This window comes from Anomalospiza imberbis, unplaced genomic scaffold (assembly GCF_031753505.1).
Source record: "Anomalospiza imberbis isolate Cuckoo-Finch-1a 21T00152 unplaced genomic scaffold, ASM3175350v1 scaffold_385, whole genome shotgun sequence".
NCBI classification, from domain to species: Eukaryota; Metazoa; Chordata; class Aves; order Passeriformes; family Viduidae; genus Anomalospiza; species Anomalospiza imberbis.
Window position 1 is genome coordinate 1 of NW_027100000.1, and position 17,913 is coordinate 17,913.

At 67.6% G+C, this 17,913-nt stretch overlaps 2 protein-coding genes across 2 annotated transcripts; both read left to right on the forward strand.

Moving 5' to 3' along the window:
- Positions 1 to 4: 4 nt before the first annotated feature.
- Positions 5 to 7,900, forward strand: LOC137466671 (glycogen phosphorylase, muscle form-like; the record flags this gene model as incomplete). Its single annotated transcript, XM_068178362.1, is given in 20 exon segments — positions 5 to 134; positions 625 to 707; positions 1,005 to 1,112; positions 1,114 to 1,149; positions 1,227 to 1,319; positions 1,521 to 1,667; positions 2,146 to 2,160; positions 2,162 to 2,310; positions 2,848 to 2,903; positions 2,906 to 2,961; positions 3,226 to 3,327; positions 3,570 to 3,717; positions 4,476 to 4,534; positions 4,733 to 4,874; positions 5,634 to 5,684; positions 5,687 to 5,761; positions 5,764 to 5,867; positions 6,662 to 6,780; positions 6,991 to 7,057; positions 7,511 to 7,900. Coding segments are annotated over 20 exon segments (2,115 nt in total), but the record flags the coding sequence as incomplete, so codon positions are not given.
- A 2,640-nt stretch (positions 7,901 to 10,540) lies between these two features.
- On the forward strand, positions 10,541 to 17,656 carry LOC137466670 (RAS guanyl-releasing protein 2-like). The gene is made up of 14 exons (XM_068178361.1): positions 10,541 to 10,680; positions 10,901 to 11,020; positions 11,349 to 11,562; positions 12,761 to 12,934; positions 13,713 to 13,830; positions 14,231 to 14,514; positions 14,980 to 15,057; positions 15,680 to 15,793; positions 16,062 to 16,177; positions 16,422 to 16,557; positions 16,737 to 16,773; positions 17,034 to 17,207; positions 17,302 to 17,360; positions 17,513 to 17,656. Exons 3-13 carry the CDS (start codon positions 11,482 to 11,484, stop codon positions 17,355 to 17,357), a joined length of 1,368 nt encoding a protein of 455 aa, XP_068034462.1. The 5' UTR covers positions 10,541 to 10,680; positions 10,901 to 11,020; positions 11,349 to 11,481; the 3' UTR covers positions 17,358 to 17,360; positions 17,513 to 17,656.
- The last annotated feature ends 257 nt before the right edge of the window (positions 17,657 to 17,913 follow it).

Consider the following 17,913-nt stretch of genomic DNA (forward strand, 5'->3'; position numbering starts at 1 on the left):
CACACGCGCGTGTCACACGCAGGTGGTGCTGGCCCTGCCCTATGACACACCTGTCCCCGGCTACCGCAACAACACCGTCAACACGCTGCGCCTCTGGTCAGCGCGCGCCCCCAACGACTTCAACCTCAAGGACTGTGAGTGCCCCGAACCCCAAATCCCTTCCCTGCCCCTCCAAATCCACCCCGAACCCCAAATCCGAACCCCGAATCCACCCCGAACCCCCAATCCCGCCCTGAACCCCAAATTCACCATGGAACTCCAAATCCACCCCCGAACCCCAAATCCACCCCTGAAACTTCAAATACCCTCCTGAACCCCAAATCCCTTCCCTGCCCCCCCAAATCCACCCCCAAACCCCAAATCCGAACTCTAAATCCACCCCCGAACCCCAAATCCACCCCCGGAACCCCAAATCCCCTCCCTTCCCCCCCAAATCCACCTCCAGCATGCCAAACCCCTTCTCTGCCCCCCTAAATCCATTCCCCAACCCCAAACCCCCTCCCTACACCCCCAGATCCTTCCCCTGCTCCCTAACAAACCCCTCATCCCTGAGGGCCCCGCCCGGGCCCCCCCCACGCTCGGGGGTCCCCCCAGCCCCTCCCTGAGTCGCTCTGTCCCCCCCAGTCAATGTCGGGGGGTACGTCCAGGCCGTGCTGGACCGAAACCTGGCCGAGAACATCTCCCGGGTGCTGTACCCCAACGATAACGTGAGAAATGGCGGGGCTGGGGGGTCCTGGGGAGGTCTGGGTGCGCTGGGACCCCCCGGAGGAGCCGAGGCACCCCCAAACCTACCGGAGAACATCAAAAATACCCCAAAAATAACGGGGTGGGGGGTCCTAGGAATCCCTAGCGGGGGGTCTCATGGGGGGTACCCCCAGTTTTTCGAGGGCGAGGAGAGTTTTGGGGGCTGTTTCGGGGTCTCATGGGGGGGCACCCCCAGTTTTTTCGAGGGCGAGGAGAGTTTTGGGGGCTGTTTCGGGGTCTCACGGGGGGGCACCCCCCAGTTTTTCGAGGGCAAGGAGCTGCGGCTGAAGCAGGAATATTTCGTGGTGGCGGCCACGCTCCACGACATCGTCCGGCGCTTCAAATCCGCCAAGTTTGGCAGCCGCGACCCCCGTGCGCAAATCCTTCGAGAGCTTCCCCGACAAGGTGAACCCCGAAACCCCCGGGACCCCCCCCAAAAAACCCGCGCTCCACCCCCCCTGACCCCTCCCTGCCCGCCGCAGGTGGCGATCCAGCTGAACGACACCCACCCCTCGCTGGCCATCCCGGAGCTGATGCGGATCCTGGTGGACGAGGAGCACCTGGGATGGGACCAGGTGGGTGGGGGGGGGCACACCAGGACCCCCCAAACCGCGGGGTGGGGGGGGGGGGGGGGTCCCCCAAAACCCGCGGGCCACGCGGGCTCCGCGTTCCGTGTCCTCCCCGTGCGCGTCCGCAGGGTGCGCGGCGGGGCCGGCGCCGGTCCTGGGGGGCCGCGGGGTCACTCCGGGGGTGTCCCCGCGTGTCCCCCCCCCCAGGCCTGGGACATCACGGTGCGCACCTGCGCCTACACGAACCACACGGTGCTGCCCGAGGCGCTGGAGCGCTGGCCCGTTCACCTGCTCGAGTCGCTGCTGCCGCGGCACCTGCAGCTCATCTACGAGATCAACCAGCGCTTCCTCGACGTGAGCTCGGGGGGGCAAAATGGGGGGGTCCCGGGGGTCGTGACTGGGGGGGGGATCCCCGGGGGTTTGGGGACAGAGCGAGCGTGGACAGGCGGGGGTGATGGAGGTGGGGGCTTGGGGACACCTGGGGGAAAATTCCTGCGTGGTTTGGGGGTGGCGGGTGTGGGGAGGGGTCCCCCAACAGCCCGTGCCCCCCCCTCCTCCAGCACGTGGATGTCCCACAGCTGGGTGACTTTTGGGGGGTCTCTTGGGGGTTTTCTGGGGGTCTGGTGACCCAGCGGTGGCACGGGGGGGGTCGCTGTGGTGTCCCTGGGCGTTTCTGGGGGTCTGGTGACCCAGCGGTGGCACGGGGGGGGTCGCTGTGGTGTCCCTGGGCGTTTCTGGGGGTCCGGTGTCCCTGGGGTGGCACGGGGGGGGTCTCTGTGGGTGCGGTGTCCCTGGGGGGGTCTCAGGGGTTCTGACGCCCCCCTTCCCACAGCGCGTGTACGCGCTGTTTCCCCGGGGACCTGGAGCGGCTGCGGCGGATGTCGCTGGTGGAGGAGGGCGCGGTCAAGCGCATCAACATGGCTCACCTGTGCATCGTGGGCGCGCACGCCGTCAACGGCGTGGCCGAGATCCACTCGCAGATCCTCAAGGACAGCGTGTACGACCCCCCCGGGCCGCCCCAAATCCCCCCCAACCCCTCCCCCCCACCCCACGTTTTGCTGTGCTGCCATCGATGGCGGCACCTGGATCTGCTCCCGGATCCATGGGGACAGCTCCAACCCCTGGGACCCCAAACCTGTCCCAGCCCTCCCAGAACCCCAAATCCCCCCTGTCCTCTCAGGACCCCAAACCCGTCCCAGTCTCCAAAATCCCTCTGGTCTCACCTGGCCCCCCAAATCCTCACAGTCCCCGAACATGTCCCAGTACCCTCAGAACCCCAAATTCCCCCCCTGTCCTTCCAGACCCCAAACCTGTCCCAGTCCCCGGATTCCCCCCCTATGTCCCAAGGACCCCAAATCCATCCCAGTCCCCCCAAAACCCCAAATTCCCCCCTGTCCCTCCAGACCCCAAATCCCCCCATTCCCCAGATTCCACCCCTGTCTCCCCAGACCCTAAACCCGTCCCAGTCCCCAAATTCCCCCTGGGTGTCCCCATGTTCCCCCCCGTGTCCCCACGTCTCCCGTGTCCCCCCCAGCTTTAAGGATTTCTATGAGCTGGAGCCCCACAAATTCCAGAACAAAACCAACGGCATCACCCGAGGCGCTGGCTGGTGATGTGCAACCCCGGCCTGGCCGAGGTCATCGCGCAGGTGAGCTCACCTGGGACCACCTGGGACCACCTGGGACCACCGGGGATTCACCTGGGATAAGCTGGGGTTCATTTCAGATCACCTGGGATCATTTGGGGCTCACCTGGCATCAGCAGGGATCAGATGGGCTCACCTGGGGTTCACCTGAGGCTTACATGGGCTCATCTGGGGTTCACTGGGATCACCCGGGAATCACCTGGGACCACCTGGGATCACCTGAGTTTACCTGGCCTCACCTCTCCTCTCCTCTCCCTCCCTCTCCAGCGCATCGGGGAGGATTTCGTGTCCGACCTGGATCAGCTGCGGCGGCTCCGGGACTTCGTGGACGACGAGAGCTTCATCCGGGACGTGGCCACGGTCAAGCAGGTACGGGGGGCTGGGGGGGCTCGGGGGGTCCAGGGGGGGCTGCGGGAATCCATGGGGGGGTCCCAGGGGGCTCCGGGAGGGTCTCAGCAGCCCCTCCCCCTCTCAGGTGATGGAGGTGACACTCAGGGCACACCTGGACAAGGCGTGGGGGGGGTACGGCCGGAGCCACTCGGGGGGGCTCCGGGGGTGCCGTGGGGGTCCCGGCCGCGCCCCCAGCCTCCCTTTTCCCCCCCAAATCCCAGGAGAACAAGGTGAAGTTCGCGGCGTACCTGGAGAAGGTGTCGGGGGTGCGGGTGAACCCCGCCTCGCTCTTCGACGTGCAGGTGAAGCGCATCCACGAGTACAAGCGGCAGCTGCTGAACTGCCTGCACGTCATCACCCTCTACAACCGTGAGTGGGGGTCCCCAAAACACCCCCGGACCCCTCCCCAGTCGGGGAGACCCCCCGCAAATCCCCCAACCCCCCCAAACTCCCCCAACCTCCCCAAAATCCCCCAACCCCCCTGAGAAACCCAGCCCTGGGACCCCCCCCCGGAACCCCCAATTCCTGCACCTCATCACCCTCTACAACCCTGAGGGGGGGGTCCCCAAAACCTCCCCCGACCCCTCCCCCCTCAGGGACATCCCCCAACCCCCCCCAAACTCCCCCAATTCTGGACCCAGCCCCAGAAATCCCCCCAGACCCCTCCCCACTTCCGCACGTCATCACCTCACCAGAGTGGGGACCCCTGGGGAACCCCTGACCCCCCAAAATCCCCCCCAGGACCCCCCACCCACAGGCAATCCCTGGGACCCCACAGAGACACCCCAAAAGGGACCCCCCGACTGCTTCAAATCCCTACAGATGTGAGTGGGGACCCCCAGAAAGCCCCAAATCCTCCTGGGACTGCCCTAAACCCCCAAAATCCTCCTGGGACCCCCCAAATCCTCCTGGGACCCCCCAAAATCCACCAAAACCTCCTGGGACCCCCCAAAATAACCCTGGATCACCCTGGACCCCCCAAAATGCCCCTGACCCCCCGCCCACCATGTAACCCCCCCTGGATGCCCCCCAAACTTCCCCCAAACCCCTCGGGGACCCCTCTCTGATATTGGGGGATCTCCTTTGACTCGTGCCCCCCCCCATTTTGGGGTCCCCCCCAATTTCAGGGATCAAGAAGGACCCTGGGAAACCTTTTGTGCCCCGAACCATCATGATCGGGGGCAAGGTGAGGGGGATTTGGGGTTTTTGGGATTTGGGATTTTGAGATTTGGGGTTTTTTGGATTTGGGGGATTTTTGGGTTTCAGGGAGGTTTTGGGGGCTCCATTTGGGTTTGGGGTGGGGGGTTCCTGGTGGGTGCAAGAGCTCTCTTGGGGGGTCCTTGGGGGTTTTTGGGGTCGCTGAGTGTTTTGGGGTGCCCCGCAGGCTGCCCCCGGGTACCATATGGCCAAGATGATCATCCGGCTGGTGACGGCCATCGGGGACGTGGTGAACCAGGACCCGGCCGTGGGCGACCGGCTGCGGGTGCTGTTCCTGGAGAACTACCGGGTGTCGCTGGCCGAGAAGGGTGGGCACCCCAAAAAACACCCCCTGAACCCCGAAAACCACCTGAACCCACCCCAAAATCCCTCTGAACCTGTCCTGAAACCCCCTGAACCCACCCCAAAATCCCCACCCCCCCCCGAGGGGTCTGTTCCTGGAGAACTACCCGGGTGTCGCTGGGTGAGGACGCCAAAAATCCCCCTGAACCCCAAAACCCTCCCTGAACCATCCCAAAATCCCCCGAACCCCAAAACCCCCCTGAACCACCACCAAAAAAAACCCCTGACGCCACCCTGAAATCCCCAATCCCCCCTGTGAGATCTGTTCCTGGGTGTCACCGGCTGAGAAAGAGGGGACACCCCCCCAAATCCATCTCAGAACCCCAAAATCTGCACCAAAAGCACCCTGGGCACCCCAAGAGTGCCTCGTTAGGCTGCTCAGGCTCGGGGCACCCCAAAATCTCCCCGATATCTCCTGCTATCACTTCGATATCCCCTGATATCACCCGATATAATGCCAATACACCCCAATATCACCCCAATTTTCCCTGATATCCCCTGATATAACCCCAATATCTCCCAAAATCCCCTTGATATCCCCCAATATAACCCAAATACCCCTGATATCCCCTCAATATCCCCCAATATCGCCCCAATACGCCCCAATATCCCCCGATATAACCCCAATACACCCCGATATCCTCTGATATAACCCCAATACCCCCGATATCCCCCGATACCCCCCGCTATCGCCGCGCTAACCCCGCTCCCCGGTGCCCCCGCAGTGATCCCGGCCGCGGACCTGTCGGAGCAGATCTCCACGGCGGGCACGGAGGCCTCGGCACCGGGAACATGAAGTTCATGCTGAACGGGGCGCTGACCATCGGCACCATGGACGGGGCTAACGTGGAGATGCCGAGGAGGCGGGCGAGGAGAATCTCTTCATCTTCGGCATGAGGGTGCCCGACGTGGAGGAGCTCGACAGGAAGGGGTGGGGGTCTGGGGGCTGCGGGTCTGGGGTTGTGAATAGCACATGGGGGTCTGGGGTCTGCAGGTCTGGGCGTCTGGGGTCTGTGGGTCTGGGGGAGTGAATAGCACATGGGGGTCTGTGATCTGGGGGTCTGCAGCTCTGGGGTCTGCGGGTCTGGGGGGAGCCCCACGCTGCGCCTCCAGAGTGACCATGGCACAGAGTGACCCCCCCCAAGGTGACCTGTGACCCCCTGACCACTCCACAGCACCCACTGACCACCCCACGGTGACCCACTGACCACCCCTCGGTGACCCACTGACCACCCCTCGGTGACCCACTGACCACCCCACAGTGACCCACTGACCACCCCTCGGTGACCCAGTGACCACCCCACGGTGACCCACTGACCACCCCTCGGTGACCCACTGACCACCCCACAGTGACCCACTGACCACCCCTCGGTGACCCACTGACCACCCCACAGTGACCCACTGACCACCCCTCGGTGACCCACTGACCACCCCATGGTGACCCACTGACCACCCCTCGGTGACCCACTGACCACCCCACGGTGACCCACTGACCACCCCTCGGTCACTCGGGACCCCCAGGACACCCAGAGACCCCCATGAGCACAAAACTGAGCAGGGGGGGAAGTGCAGAGGATTTGGAGGGGACCTCTGAACACCCAAAATCCCCCCTAAACCCCCCCAAACCTCCCCAAAACCCCTCAGGACCCCCTCAACCCCCCCCCAAAAACCCCTCAGGACCCCCCAGATCTCCCCAAACCCACTCAGGACCCCCCAAACGCCCCCTGCCCCCCCAGGTACCGGGCCCCAGGAGTACTACGATCGCCTGCCCGAGCTCCGCCAGGCCGTGGACCAGCTCAGCTGCGGCTTCTTCAGCCCCCGCCAGCCCGACCTGTTCCGCGACATCGTCAACATGCTGATGAACCACGACAGGTCGCGATAGGAGCCCTGCGGGGGGGGGCAGGGGGGAGGGGAAGTCGCGATAGGGGGGCGGTGCGCTCTGCAGGGAGGGGGGTGGGGTTCCGCAGTGATGGAGGATTGGGGTTCGGGGGGGTTGATGGGGGGTGTCGGGGTTCATATCGCGATAGCGGGGGGGTGGTTCCGGACACCTGGAGCGTGACGCCCCTCCCGTTTTCCCCCCAGGTTTAAGGTGTTCGCGGATTACGAGGCGTACGTGAAGTGCCAGGAGAAAGTCAGCGCCCTCTACAAGGTGGGGACCCCTCCCCATAAGGACCCCCCCTCAAAAAACACCCCCAAAGGGACCCCTCCAAAACCGGATCCCCCGAACGACCCCCCCCCCCCCCAAAAAGGGACCCCCGAAGTGACAACACCCAATGGGCCCCCTCCCCAAAACCCCCGCGAGGTTTGGGGGGGTTCCCCAAAACCCTGCAGGGGGCACGGAGGGGATGGGGGGGGTGTCGCTAAACCCAAAGGAGGTCCCGGGGGGGTCCCCAAAACCCCGTGAGGAAGAAAGGGGGGGGGGCAGTGAGGGGGAGTTCGGGGGGAGGGGGGATCTGGGAACAGGCGGGGCACCCCAAAACCCCATAGGGACACACTGTGGGGGGGGCACGGCTGTCTGGGGGTGTCTGGGACAGAACGGGCAGGGGTCTGGGGGTGCGTTTGGGGGTCCCCCCACCCTGACCCCCCCCCCGGGACACCCCAGAACCCTCGGGAGTGGACCCGGACCGTGATCCGGAACGTGGCGGCCGCGGGGAAGTTCTCCAGTGACCGGACGATCGCTCAGTACGCGCGGGAGATTTGGGGGTGCGAGCCCAGCCGGCAGCGCATCCCGCCCCCGACGACCCCCGCGAATAATGGGGACCCCCCCCCCCGGGAACCCCCTCGGAACCCCCCCGGAATTCCCCTGAACGGGGCACCGCTGACTCCCACACCCAAAATCCCCCAAATTCACCCCAGAGCACCCCCGGGAATTGTGGGGAACCCCCGCGGGAACCCCCCCGGGACCCCCAAAACGCGGAACCCTCCCACCTCAGGACACCCCCGACCCCACCCTGTGCCTTCAGCCCCCCACAAATAATAATTGGGGGGGGGTCCCCAACTGTTCCGGCCACCTGGGACCCCCCAGCACGAGCCCTGCGCCCCCAGATCTCTCCCCGGGGGGTTCAGAGGACCCCCGTGATTTGGGGCAGTTTTGGGGCTCCTTCCGTTGGTTTTAATTTGATTTGGGGTGGGGGTCTCCCTTCTCCCTCCCCAGCACTGATGGAATGGGGGGGGGGGAGGGGAACTTGGGGGGTGCCCCCAAAAAGGAAGAAAAAAAGGAGTGAAAGGAATTAAACGAAGGAAAAAGAAAAAGCAACGACAGAAATTCGCTGTTCCTCCTGTAGTATTATTTGGGGTCGCGAGCGAATTTGGGGTGCCTGGGGGGGTTTGGGGGGTTGAGGAGGGGTTTGGGGTGCTCGGGGTAGGGGGACACTGGGGGGTCCAGCGGGTCTGGGGGCGCTTTGGGGCCTCACCCCCTCCCCAGGGCGGTGCCGCCGCCGCCGGTTCTGTTGAACCACAAACCACTTCCCCCCCCCCGCCCCACCCAGGAACCCCCAAAGGCGCCCGGAGCCACCCCAAACCCCGGCTTCCGCCCCCCCCATCCCCCTGGGGCACCCCAAACCCCCCCCCGACCCCCAAATTCCGGCCCCGCCCCTCGCCGTGTCCAACCCGCCACTGCCGCGGCCGCCGGAGCAGGTGGGGCTGGACTGGGGGGTCCCGGGGGGGTCTCGGGAGTCCTGGGGGGGTCTTGGGGGGTCTCGGGGTCGGGGGGAATCGGAGGAAGGCGTGGAAGAACGCGGGACCCCCCGAGTGTCTCCCCAGAGCCCCTTCCCAGTGCTCCCAGTGCTCCCAGTTGCTCCAGCACCTCGCAATCCAACACTCCCAGTTCCCCTCGTGCCGGGGATAGCGCGCTCCCAGTCCCCCCAGTATCCCCCAGTCCCCCCCAGTATCCCCCAGTCCCTCCCAGTGTCCCCCACTCCCCCCCAGTGTCCCCCAGTATCCCCCAGTCCCTCCCAGTATCCCCCAGTCCCTCTCAGTCCCCCCCAGTATCCCCCAGTCCCCCCCAGTGTCCCCCAGTCCCCCCCAGTATCCCCCAGTCCCCCCAGTATCCCCCAGTCCCCCCCAGTGTCCCCCAGTATCCCCCAGTGTCCCCCAGTATCCCCCAGTGTCCCCCAGTCCCCCAGTATCCCCCAGTCCCTCCCAGTCCCCCCCAGTGTCCCCCAGTATCCCCCAGTATCCCCCAGTATCTCCCAGTCCCCCCCATTGTCCCCCAGTATCCCCCAGTGTCCCCCAGTATCCCCCAGTATCCCCCAGTCCCCCCAGTATCCCCCAGTATCCCCCAGTATCCCCCAGTCCCCCCAGTATCCCCCAGTATCCCCCAGTGTCCCCCAGTCCCCCCCAGTCCCTCCCAGTCCCCCCCAGTATCCCCCAGTCCCTCCCAGCACCGGGGCGCTCCGGAACTGGGGCTCAGGAAGCGCCGCCTTATCGGGGTGCAGCACCCGGGGAGGGAACTTGGGGGGGGGCCGGAGGGGGGCGGGGGTGTTGGGGCCCCCAACCCCCCAAAATGACCCTAAAGGAGACCCCCAGGACCCTCCAGTCCCCCAAACTGGGACCCCCAGACCCCTCCCAGCCCCCCCAAAGCACCTCAAGGGACCCTCAGGACTTGGGGACCCCCCCCCCCGCTCCTGTCTGGGGGGGGTCCCGGCTGGTCTCTGGTGCTGACCCAACCCCCAACACCCCACCCCCCCAGTTTTGGGGTCCCACCATGAGCAGCTCCCTGGACCTGGACCGAGCCCCCACCCTGGACGAGCTTCTGAGGGGCTGCGTCGATGCCTTCGGTGGGGGGGACCCCGATTTTGGGGGGTCCGGGGGTTTTGGGGAGTCCCTGAGCTCTGGGGGGGTTGCGGGGTTTGGGGACCCCTGGGATTTGGGGGCTCCTGAAGTTTTGGGGGTTCCTGGGTTTGCGGGGGGAAGGTTGGGGGGGCGGGGGGAGGAATTTAGGGGATTTGGGGGGGCTGAGGAGGATTTGGGAGGGGCCTGGGGGGGATTTGGGGGTTGGGGTTTGGGGGGGGGGGGGTTCTGACCTCTGAGGTGTCCCTGAAGCCCGGGGAGCCCTGGAGGGGAGGGGTTGGTGTTTTGGGGGGTGCTGGGGGTCCCAGGGAGGGTCTTGGGGGTCTCTGTGGTTTTGGGGTGACCCCCCCCCCTCCCCCAGACGCGCAGGGGAAGGTCCGGGACCCCCAACTCGTCCGACTCTTCCTGGCCACGCACCCCTGGTACCTGCCCCAGGCCGAGGTGGCCGGGAAGCTGCTGACCCTATATCCTTGGGGACCCCCCCGCGACCCCCCAAAACCCCCCGCCACCCCCAAATCCCTCGGGTCCCCCCAAACTTCCTGGGATCCCCCCCAAAACCCCACCCCTGGTACCTGCCCCAGCTCAAGGTGGGCTGGAAGCTGCCGAGGTTTTCTCCTTGGGGACCCCCCCCGCAAGCCCCCAAAACCCCCTGAGACCCTCCGGGACACCCCCAAACCCCCTGGACACCCCCAAAACCCCCTGGACACCCCCAAACCCCCTGGGATCCCCCTGAAATCCCTTTCATTGACCCCTTGGGACCCCCTGAACTTTTGGGGACCCCCTCTTCCAAACCTCCCTGGAACGCTCCCAACACTCCAGACCCTCCCTCCCCCCAACCCCCCCCAAATCCCAGGACACCCCCAAACCCCAAGGGCCCCCCCAAACCCCCGCGCAGGCTCCTTGACCCCCCCGCACGCTGCAGGAGTCGGGGGGCTCGGCCGAGGGTCCCTCCCTGCGCCTCAAGATCGGCCACTTGGTCCGGTGAGTGACCCCAAAACCCCCCGGGACCCCCGGATCCCCCTGGGGACCCCCAGATCCCCTTGAGGACGCCCAGATCCACTCTGGCCCCCCCCCCCCAAAATCTCCAGGGTCCCTCCAAACCCTTCCTGGGGACCCCTTGGGGACCCCCTGATCCCTTCTGGGGACCCCCAGAGTTGTGGGGTCCCCCCTGAGCACCCCCTTTCCCCCCCTCCCCCCCCAGGTACTGGATCCGGGCGTTCCCGCGGGAGCTCTCGGGGGACCCCCAGGTTTTGGGGCGGCTGCGGGAATTGGGGGCGGCGCTGGGGGGGGACCCCGAAACCTCCCTGGGCCTCGAGAGCCTGTAGGTGAAAGGAGGGGGGGTCGGCTCGGGGATTTGGGGGGGCCCGGAGGGGTCACGGGGTTATGGGGGGGCACAGGGAGGGAAATTTGGGGCACAAGGGAACCGGGGGGGTGGGGGGGCACAGGGGGGGCATGGGGGGGTCCAGGGAGGGAAATTTGGGCCACAGGGGGGGACACGGGGACATGGGGGGACACGGGGGGGGCACAGGGAGGAAAATTTGGGGTGGAGGGGGCACAGGGAGGGGGGGGGGGGACACGGGGGGGCACAGGGGGGACACGGGGGGGGGCACAGGCGTGTCCCTTTGCACACGCGCGTGTCCCCCGCGCAGCCCGGAGGAAGGTGACGATGCCGAAGGTGACGATGCCGAAGGTGACGATGGCGGCGGCGCTGGAGGGGTCCCCAGCGGGGGTCCCGCGGGGGGTCCCGGGGGGGTCGTGGCCCCCCCCCGCGCGCGGTTCTCGATGCTGCTGGAGCCGCTGGAGCCGCCCGAGCTGGCGCTGCTGCTGACGCACCTGGAGCACCGCGGGTTCGCCCGGCTGCGCGTGAGTCACCTGGGGGACACCTGGGGGCACCTGGGGGCACCTGGGCACACCTGGGGACACCTGGGCACACCTGGGAGACAGCTGGGCACACCTGGGGGCACCTGGGGGACACCTGGGGGACACCTGGGCACACCTGGGGGCACCTGGGCACACCTGGGGACACCTGGGCACACCTGGGAGACAGCTGGGCACACCTGGGGGCACCTGGGGGACACCTGGGGGACACCTGGGCACACCTGGGGGCACCTGGGCACACCTGGGGACACCTGGGCACACCTGGGAGACAGCTGGGCACACCTGGGGGCACCTGGGTGACACCTGGGCACACCTGGGGGCACCTGGGCACACCTGGGAGACAGCTAGGGGCATCTGGGGACACCTGGGGGCACCCGGGGGCACCTGGGGACACCTGGGCACACCTGGGAGACAGCTGGGGGCATCTGGGGGCACCTGGGGGCACCAGGGGACACCAGCAGGACAGCTGGGCACACCTGTGGAACACCTGGAAACACCTGGGGACACCTGGGGACACCTCGGGCACACCTGGGGGCATACCTAGGAGAAAGCTGGGGCACACCTGGAAACACCTGGGGACACCTGGGGCACACCCGGGGGCATCTGGGTACACGTGGGCACACCTGGGGACACCAGCGGGACACCCCTGGGTATGACAACCCTACGTGTGACACCTGTGGGACACCTGGGGACACGTGGGAGACACCTGTGTGCGACACACCTGTGTAAAACACACTCGTGGGACACCCACCCCCCGCCCCGCCACATCCCAGCGTCCCTGGACCCCGATGTCCCCAATGTCCCCAGTCTAATGTCCCCAATGTCCCCATTGTCCCTATTGTCCCCAGTGTCCCCGATGTCCCCAGTGTCCCCAATGTCCCCATTGTCCCCATTGTCTCCACTGTCCCCATTGTCCCCAGTGTCCCCACTGTCCCCATTGTTCCCAGTGTCCCCGATGTCCCCATTGTCCCCATTGTTCCCAGTGTCCCCATTGTCCCCATTGTCCCCATTGTCTCCAGTGTCCCCGATGTCCCCATTGTCCCCATTGTCCCCATTGTCCCCATTGTCCCCATTGTTCCCAGTGTCCCCATTGTCCCCATTGTCCCCATTGTCTCCAGTGTCCCCGATGTCCCCATTGTCCCCACTGTCCCCAGTGTCCCCAGTGTCCCCATTGTCCCCTCAGCTCCGTGACATCCGCGCCTTCGCGCGCTCCGCGGGCACCTCCAGCTCTCCCGCGCTCCGCCGCTTGGTGGCGCTGTCCAACGGCCTCTCGCGCTGGGTGCAGCTGCGCGTGCTGCGCCCCCTGGCGGCCCCGCAGCGCGCGGCGGCGCTGGGGCAGTGCCTGCACCTGGCACAGGTGAGACCCCCGGGAATGACCCCTGACCCCTGGAACTGACCCCTGACCCCCGGAACTGACCCCCAGAACTGACCCTCGGGAATGACCCCTGAGCCCCGGAACTGACCCTCGGGAATGACCCCTGACCCCTGGAACTGACCCCTGACCCCCGGAACTGACCCTCGGGAATGACCCCTGGCCCCGGAACTGACCCCTGACCCCTGGAACTGACCCCCGGAACTGACCCCAGGAACTGACCCCTGACCCCCGGAACTGACCCTCGGGAATGACCCCTAACCCCTGGAACTGACCCCTGACCCCCGGAACTGACCCTCGGGAATGACCCCTGACCCCCGGAACTGACCCCTGACCCCCGGAACTGACCCCCAGAACTGACTCCTAGATCTGAACTGACCCCCTGACCCCCTGACCCCCTGACCCACTGCCCTGGGGCAGTGCCTGCACCTGGCACAGGTGAGACCCCCGGGAATGACCCTGACCTCTGGAACTGACCCCTGACCCCCGGAACTGACCCCCAGAACTGACTCCTAGACCTGAACTGACCCCCTGACCCCCTGACCCCCTGACCCACTGCCCTGGGGCAGTGCCTGCACCTGGCACGGGCGAGACCCCCAACCCATAAACCCGAACTGACCCCCAGAACTGACCCCCAGCCTGGCCCTAAGACCACATAACTCTGCCCCGTAGACCCCCCCCAGCCCTGCCCATGGTCCCGTCCCTCAGCAACGCCCCCCTCCCCCCCAGCTGCCCCCCCACATCTCCCCCCCACCTCTCCCAGAGCCTCCTGGAGCTCCGCAACTTCAACTCCCTCCTGGCCGTGGTCGGGGGGCTCGGCCACGGCTCCATCGCGCGGCTGCGCCGGACCCTGGCGCTGCTGACCCCCCCCCCTTATCCAGGTGGGGGTCCTGGGGGCACCTGGGGGGTCCCCAAGGGGGCACACGGGGTGGGGGGGAATGGGTTGTGGGGCACCTGTGGGTTCTGGGATGTCCCGGTGGAGGCCTTGGGGGTGTCCTAGGGGTGTTGAGGGGCATTTGGGGGTACTGGGGGGTCCTGGAAGGCACATGGGGGTCCTGGGAGGATCCTGGGGGAGTCACAGGGGGCACAGGAAGGTCCGAGAGGGTCCTCGTAGGTTTTGGGGGAGGCACAAGGGGGACGTCCCCCCCTGGCTCTGCTCACTTCTAAAATGTCCTCGCTGTGTCTCCCCCTGTCCTTGTGTCTCCGCTCTGTCCCTGTGTCCTTTGCCCCCTCCCGTGACGCCCCCGCACCCCAATGCCCCCCCCCCCGGTGCCCCCCCAGCTGTGGGCACAGCTGGCCGAGGCCGTGGGCTCGGGGGGAACTACCGGGGCTACCGGGCGCTGCTGGAGGGCGCGGGGGGCGCGGGGGGGTTCCGGGTGCCGGCGCTCGGGGTTCACCTGCGGGACCTGGTGTCGCTGGAGGCGGCGCTGCCGGACTGGGGGGGCCCGGGACGCCCCCACCCCAATAAACTGCGGGCTCGCTTCGCCCTGCAAGGGGCGCTGCTGGCGGGGCGCGAGCAGGGACCCCCCGGGACCCCCCACCCCGACCTGCTGCGGCTGCTGGAGGTGAGACCCCACTGCGCCACCCCAAAACCACCCCCGAACCACCCAAACCCCTCCTGGGACCCCCAAATTCCCTCCTGGGACCCCCCCACCCTGACCTGCTCCGGCTGCTGGAGGTCAGACCCCATTGCACGGGCTCAAATCACCCTCTACCCCCCGAAATCCCTTCCCGGGACCCCCCAAACTCCCTCCTGGAACCCCCCCGGGATCTCCCACCCTGACCTGCCCCACTCCACCCCCCCAAACTCCCCTCTACCCCTCCTGTCCCCCGCCAAAACCCCCAGAATCCCAAAGCCTGCCTGAACTCCCCTTCCCCCCCCAAACCTCCCCTGCTGCCGCAGAGATTTCCCAAGCTTCCCAACCCCCCCAAAGGCCGCGACCCCCCCAAGGCCGCGACCCCCCCAAAGGCCGCGGCCCCCCCATCCCGAACCCCCCGAGCGCCCCTGCAGTTCCCCCGGTGTCCCGCAGGTGTCGCTGGCGCTCGGGCCCAGCGAGGAGCAGCTCCACCAGATGTCGCTGCAGCGCGAGCCCCGCGAGAGCGCCCCCGTGAGGCCGCGCGGGGAACGGGCACCGGGGGGCACCGGGGGCGACTGGGGGGAAGGGGGGGGCGAGTGTGGGAAATGGGGGCGAGTGGGAAATGGGGGCGAGTGTGGGGAAAGGGGGCGAGTGGGAAATGGGGGCGAGTGTGGGGAAAGGGGGCGAGTGGGAAATGGGGGCGAGTGGGAAATGGGGGCGAGTGTGGGAAAGGGGGCGAGTGTGGGAAAGGGGGCGAGTGTGGGGAAAGGGGGCGAGTGGGAAATGGGGGCGAGTGTGGGGAAAGGGGGTGGGTGTGAAAAAGGGGGGGGGTCGAACGTGAAAAGTGGGGGGCGAGTGTGAAGAGCGGAATGAGTGTGGAATGGGGGGCGAGTGAGAAAAGGAGTGGGGCGAGTGTGGGATGGGGGCGAGCGTGCAAAGGGGGGCAAAGGGCGAGTGTGGGTGTGCAAGGGGGGCAGGGGGGGGCCATGACGGCGCACCCGGGTGCGCGTGCGAAGACCGGGGGGCTGCGGGTGTGTGAGGAGCGGGGAAAGCGCCTCGTGGTGGGGGGGATTTCCCAGCCCCGGTGCTGAGCGGGCAGTTGGGGGGAACGGGGGGTCCTGACCTCCTTGACGCCCCCTCCCCTCCCCCCCAGGCGGGGCCCCCCCCGGAGCTGCCCCCCGCCCTCCCCCCCGAGCGCTGGGTCCTGCCCGAGCCCCCCCGGCCCGACCCCGCGGGGCTGCGGCCGCGCCTCGAGCAGCTCGTGGAGGTGCGGGGGGCGCGGGGGGGGCTGGGCCGGGGGCCGGGGGTGACTTTTGGGGGGCTGGGGGGGGGGGTTAGGGAGGTTCTGGGAAGGGGGGCTTGGAGGAATTGAGGGGTGAGGGGAGGGGTCCATGGGGAGAGTTTTGGGGTTCAAGGGGTCCCGAGGGGTCAAGGGGGGTTGGGGGGGGGCTGCGGTGACATTTTGAGTGTCTCGGGGGGGGGTCTCGGGGAGCTCCGAGGTGACACTTTTTTTGGGGGGGGGGGGGGGTCCTCAGTCCATTTTCCGGAACTTCGACGTGGACGGGGACGGGCGGATCTCGGTGGAGGAATTTGGGATCGTGCGGGAAAACTTCCCCCACCTGCCCCCCCTGGGGGAGCTGGACACCGACATGTGAGACCCCCGGGACCCCCAAACCCCCCCCGGGCACCACCAACACTGTCGGGGCCCCCAAAACCCCTCAGTGACCCCCAAACCCCCAGCAGGATCCCCAAATCCCTCCTGAACCCCCACCTGCCCCGCCGGGTGGGGAGCTGAGACCCCCCCCCCCCACAGGGACCCCCAAAACCGGGACCCTGCTGACCCCTGACCCCCCCTCCCCCTGTGACCCTGCTGTGACCCCCCCGTGTCTCCCCAGGGACGGGGGGCTCAGCCGGGGGGAGGTCCTGGATTATTTCCTGCGCTGCAGCCAAGGGCCCCCCCCGGGACCCCCCCACAATTTTCGGGGGCTGCGGGGGCTGCGCGCGGGGCCCTGCGAGACCTGCGGGAAACTGGTGAGTGCGGGGGGGGCCGTGACCCCCCCAAAGCCCCCCCCAAATCCGACCCCAGGTTCCCCCTCCCCTACCGAGCACGGCTGGGGAATGGGGACCCCCCCACCCCGAGTGGGAGCTTGGGGGGGCTGGGGGGGGTTCTGGACCCCCTCCCGACCCTTCCCTTCCTGCCCCCCACCCAGATTTGGGGTCTGCACAAGGATGGGATGGAGTGCAGCGGTGAGTGGGGGGGTCTGGGGGGATCTGGGGGGTCCTGGGGGGTCCTGGGGGGGTCTGGGGCTGGGAGGGGAGGGTTGGGTGCGATGGGGGTTTTGGGTGGGGGGTTGGGGAGTTTTGGGGGGGGCTCTGGGTTTTGGGGAGGCTCTGGGTGCAATGGGGGTTTCGGGGGGAGGATTCTGGGTGTGATGGGGTTTTTGGGGGGGCTCTGGGTGTCGTGGAGGGGGTCTCTGGGTGTGACGGGGTCCCCGTGCCCCCCCCAGGCTGCGGCCTGCGCTGTCACATCGCCTGTCGGGAGCGGCTGCGCCCCGAATGTCGCCGCCGTGCCCAGAGCGTCGCCGCTGCCCCCCCGGACCCCCCCGGGCCCCCCAAATCCCGGCCCCGCTCCTTCAGCCTCTCCCTGCCCTGGCCCCGCCGGGCCTCGCTGCGCCCCTCAGGTGGGACCCCAAAACTCGCCCCCCCTCGTGACCCCCATTGAGGGGACCCTGAGGTGGCCGGGACCCCAAAAATGACCCCCCCTACCCCCCCCAGACCCCCCCGAGGAGGTGCCGGGTGACGAGGATGAAGTTTTTGACACGCACCTGTGACAGGTATGGGCCATGGGGGGCTGGGCACCCCCAAATTGGGGTACTGGCTGTGGGGGTCCCTCCAAATCTGGGGGCTCAGACACCTGGGGCCCCCCCAAATTGGGGTCCTGGACGTTGGGGTCTCATATTGACACCCCCCCCCCCCATTTCCACAGGGTCCCGAAGGCTCTGACCCCCCCTGACCCCGGCTGACCCCGGACCCCCCCTCACTCCACGGATCTGGGGGGGGCCCGGCACCCCCCGGGATTTGGGGGTGGGTTTGGGGGGGCTCTGCGTGTCCCGTGGGAATAAACTCCGTGTCCGTGTGTCCGGCTGTGGGGTCCCTGCATGGGGCTGGGGCAGGGGGACAGTGAATTGGGGGGGGGGGCGTCTGCGGGACAGCGCGGAGACCCCCGAGGGGTTCCTATGGGGCAGCGTGAGACCCCCGGGGAGTCCCTGGGGGGGTTTTGGGGGGGGTCTCTGTGGCCAAGACCCCCGGGGGTCTCTGTGGGGTCTCCGTGGGGCAGCCGGGGGGTGGGGCGGGGGTCACAATGTCCGGTGCGGGGGGGCGGGCGAT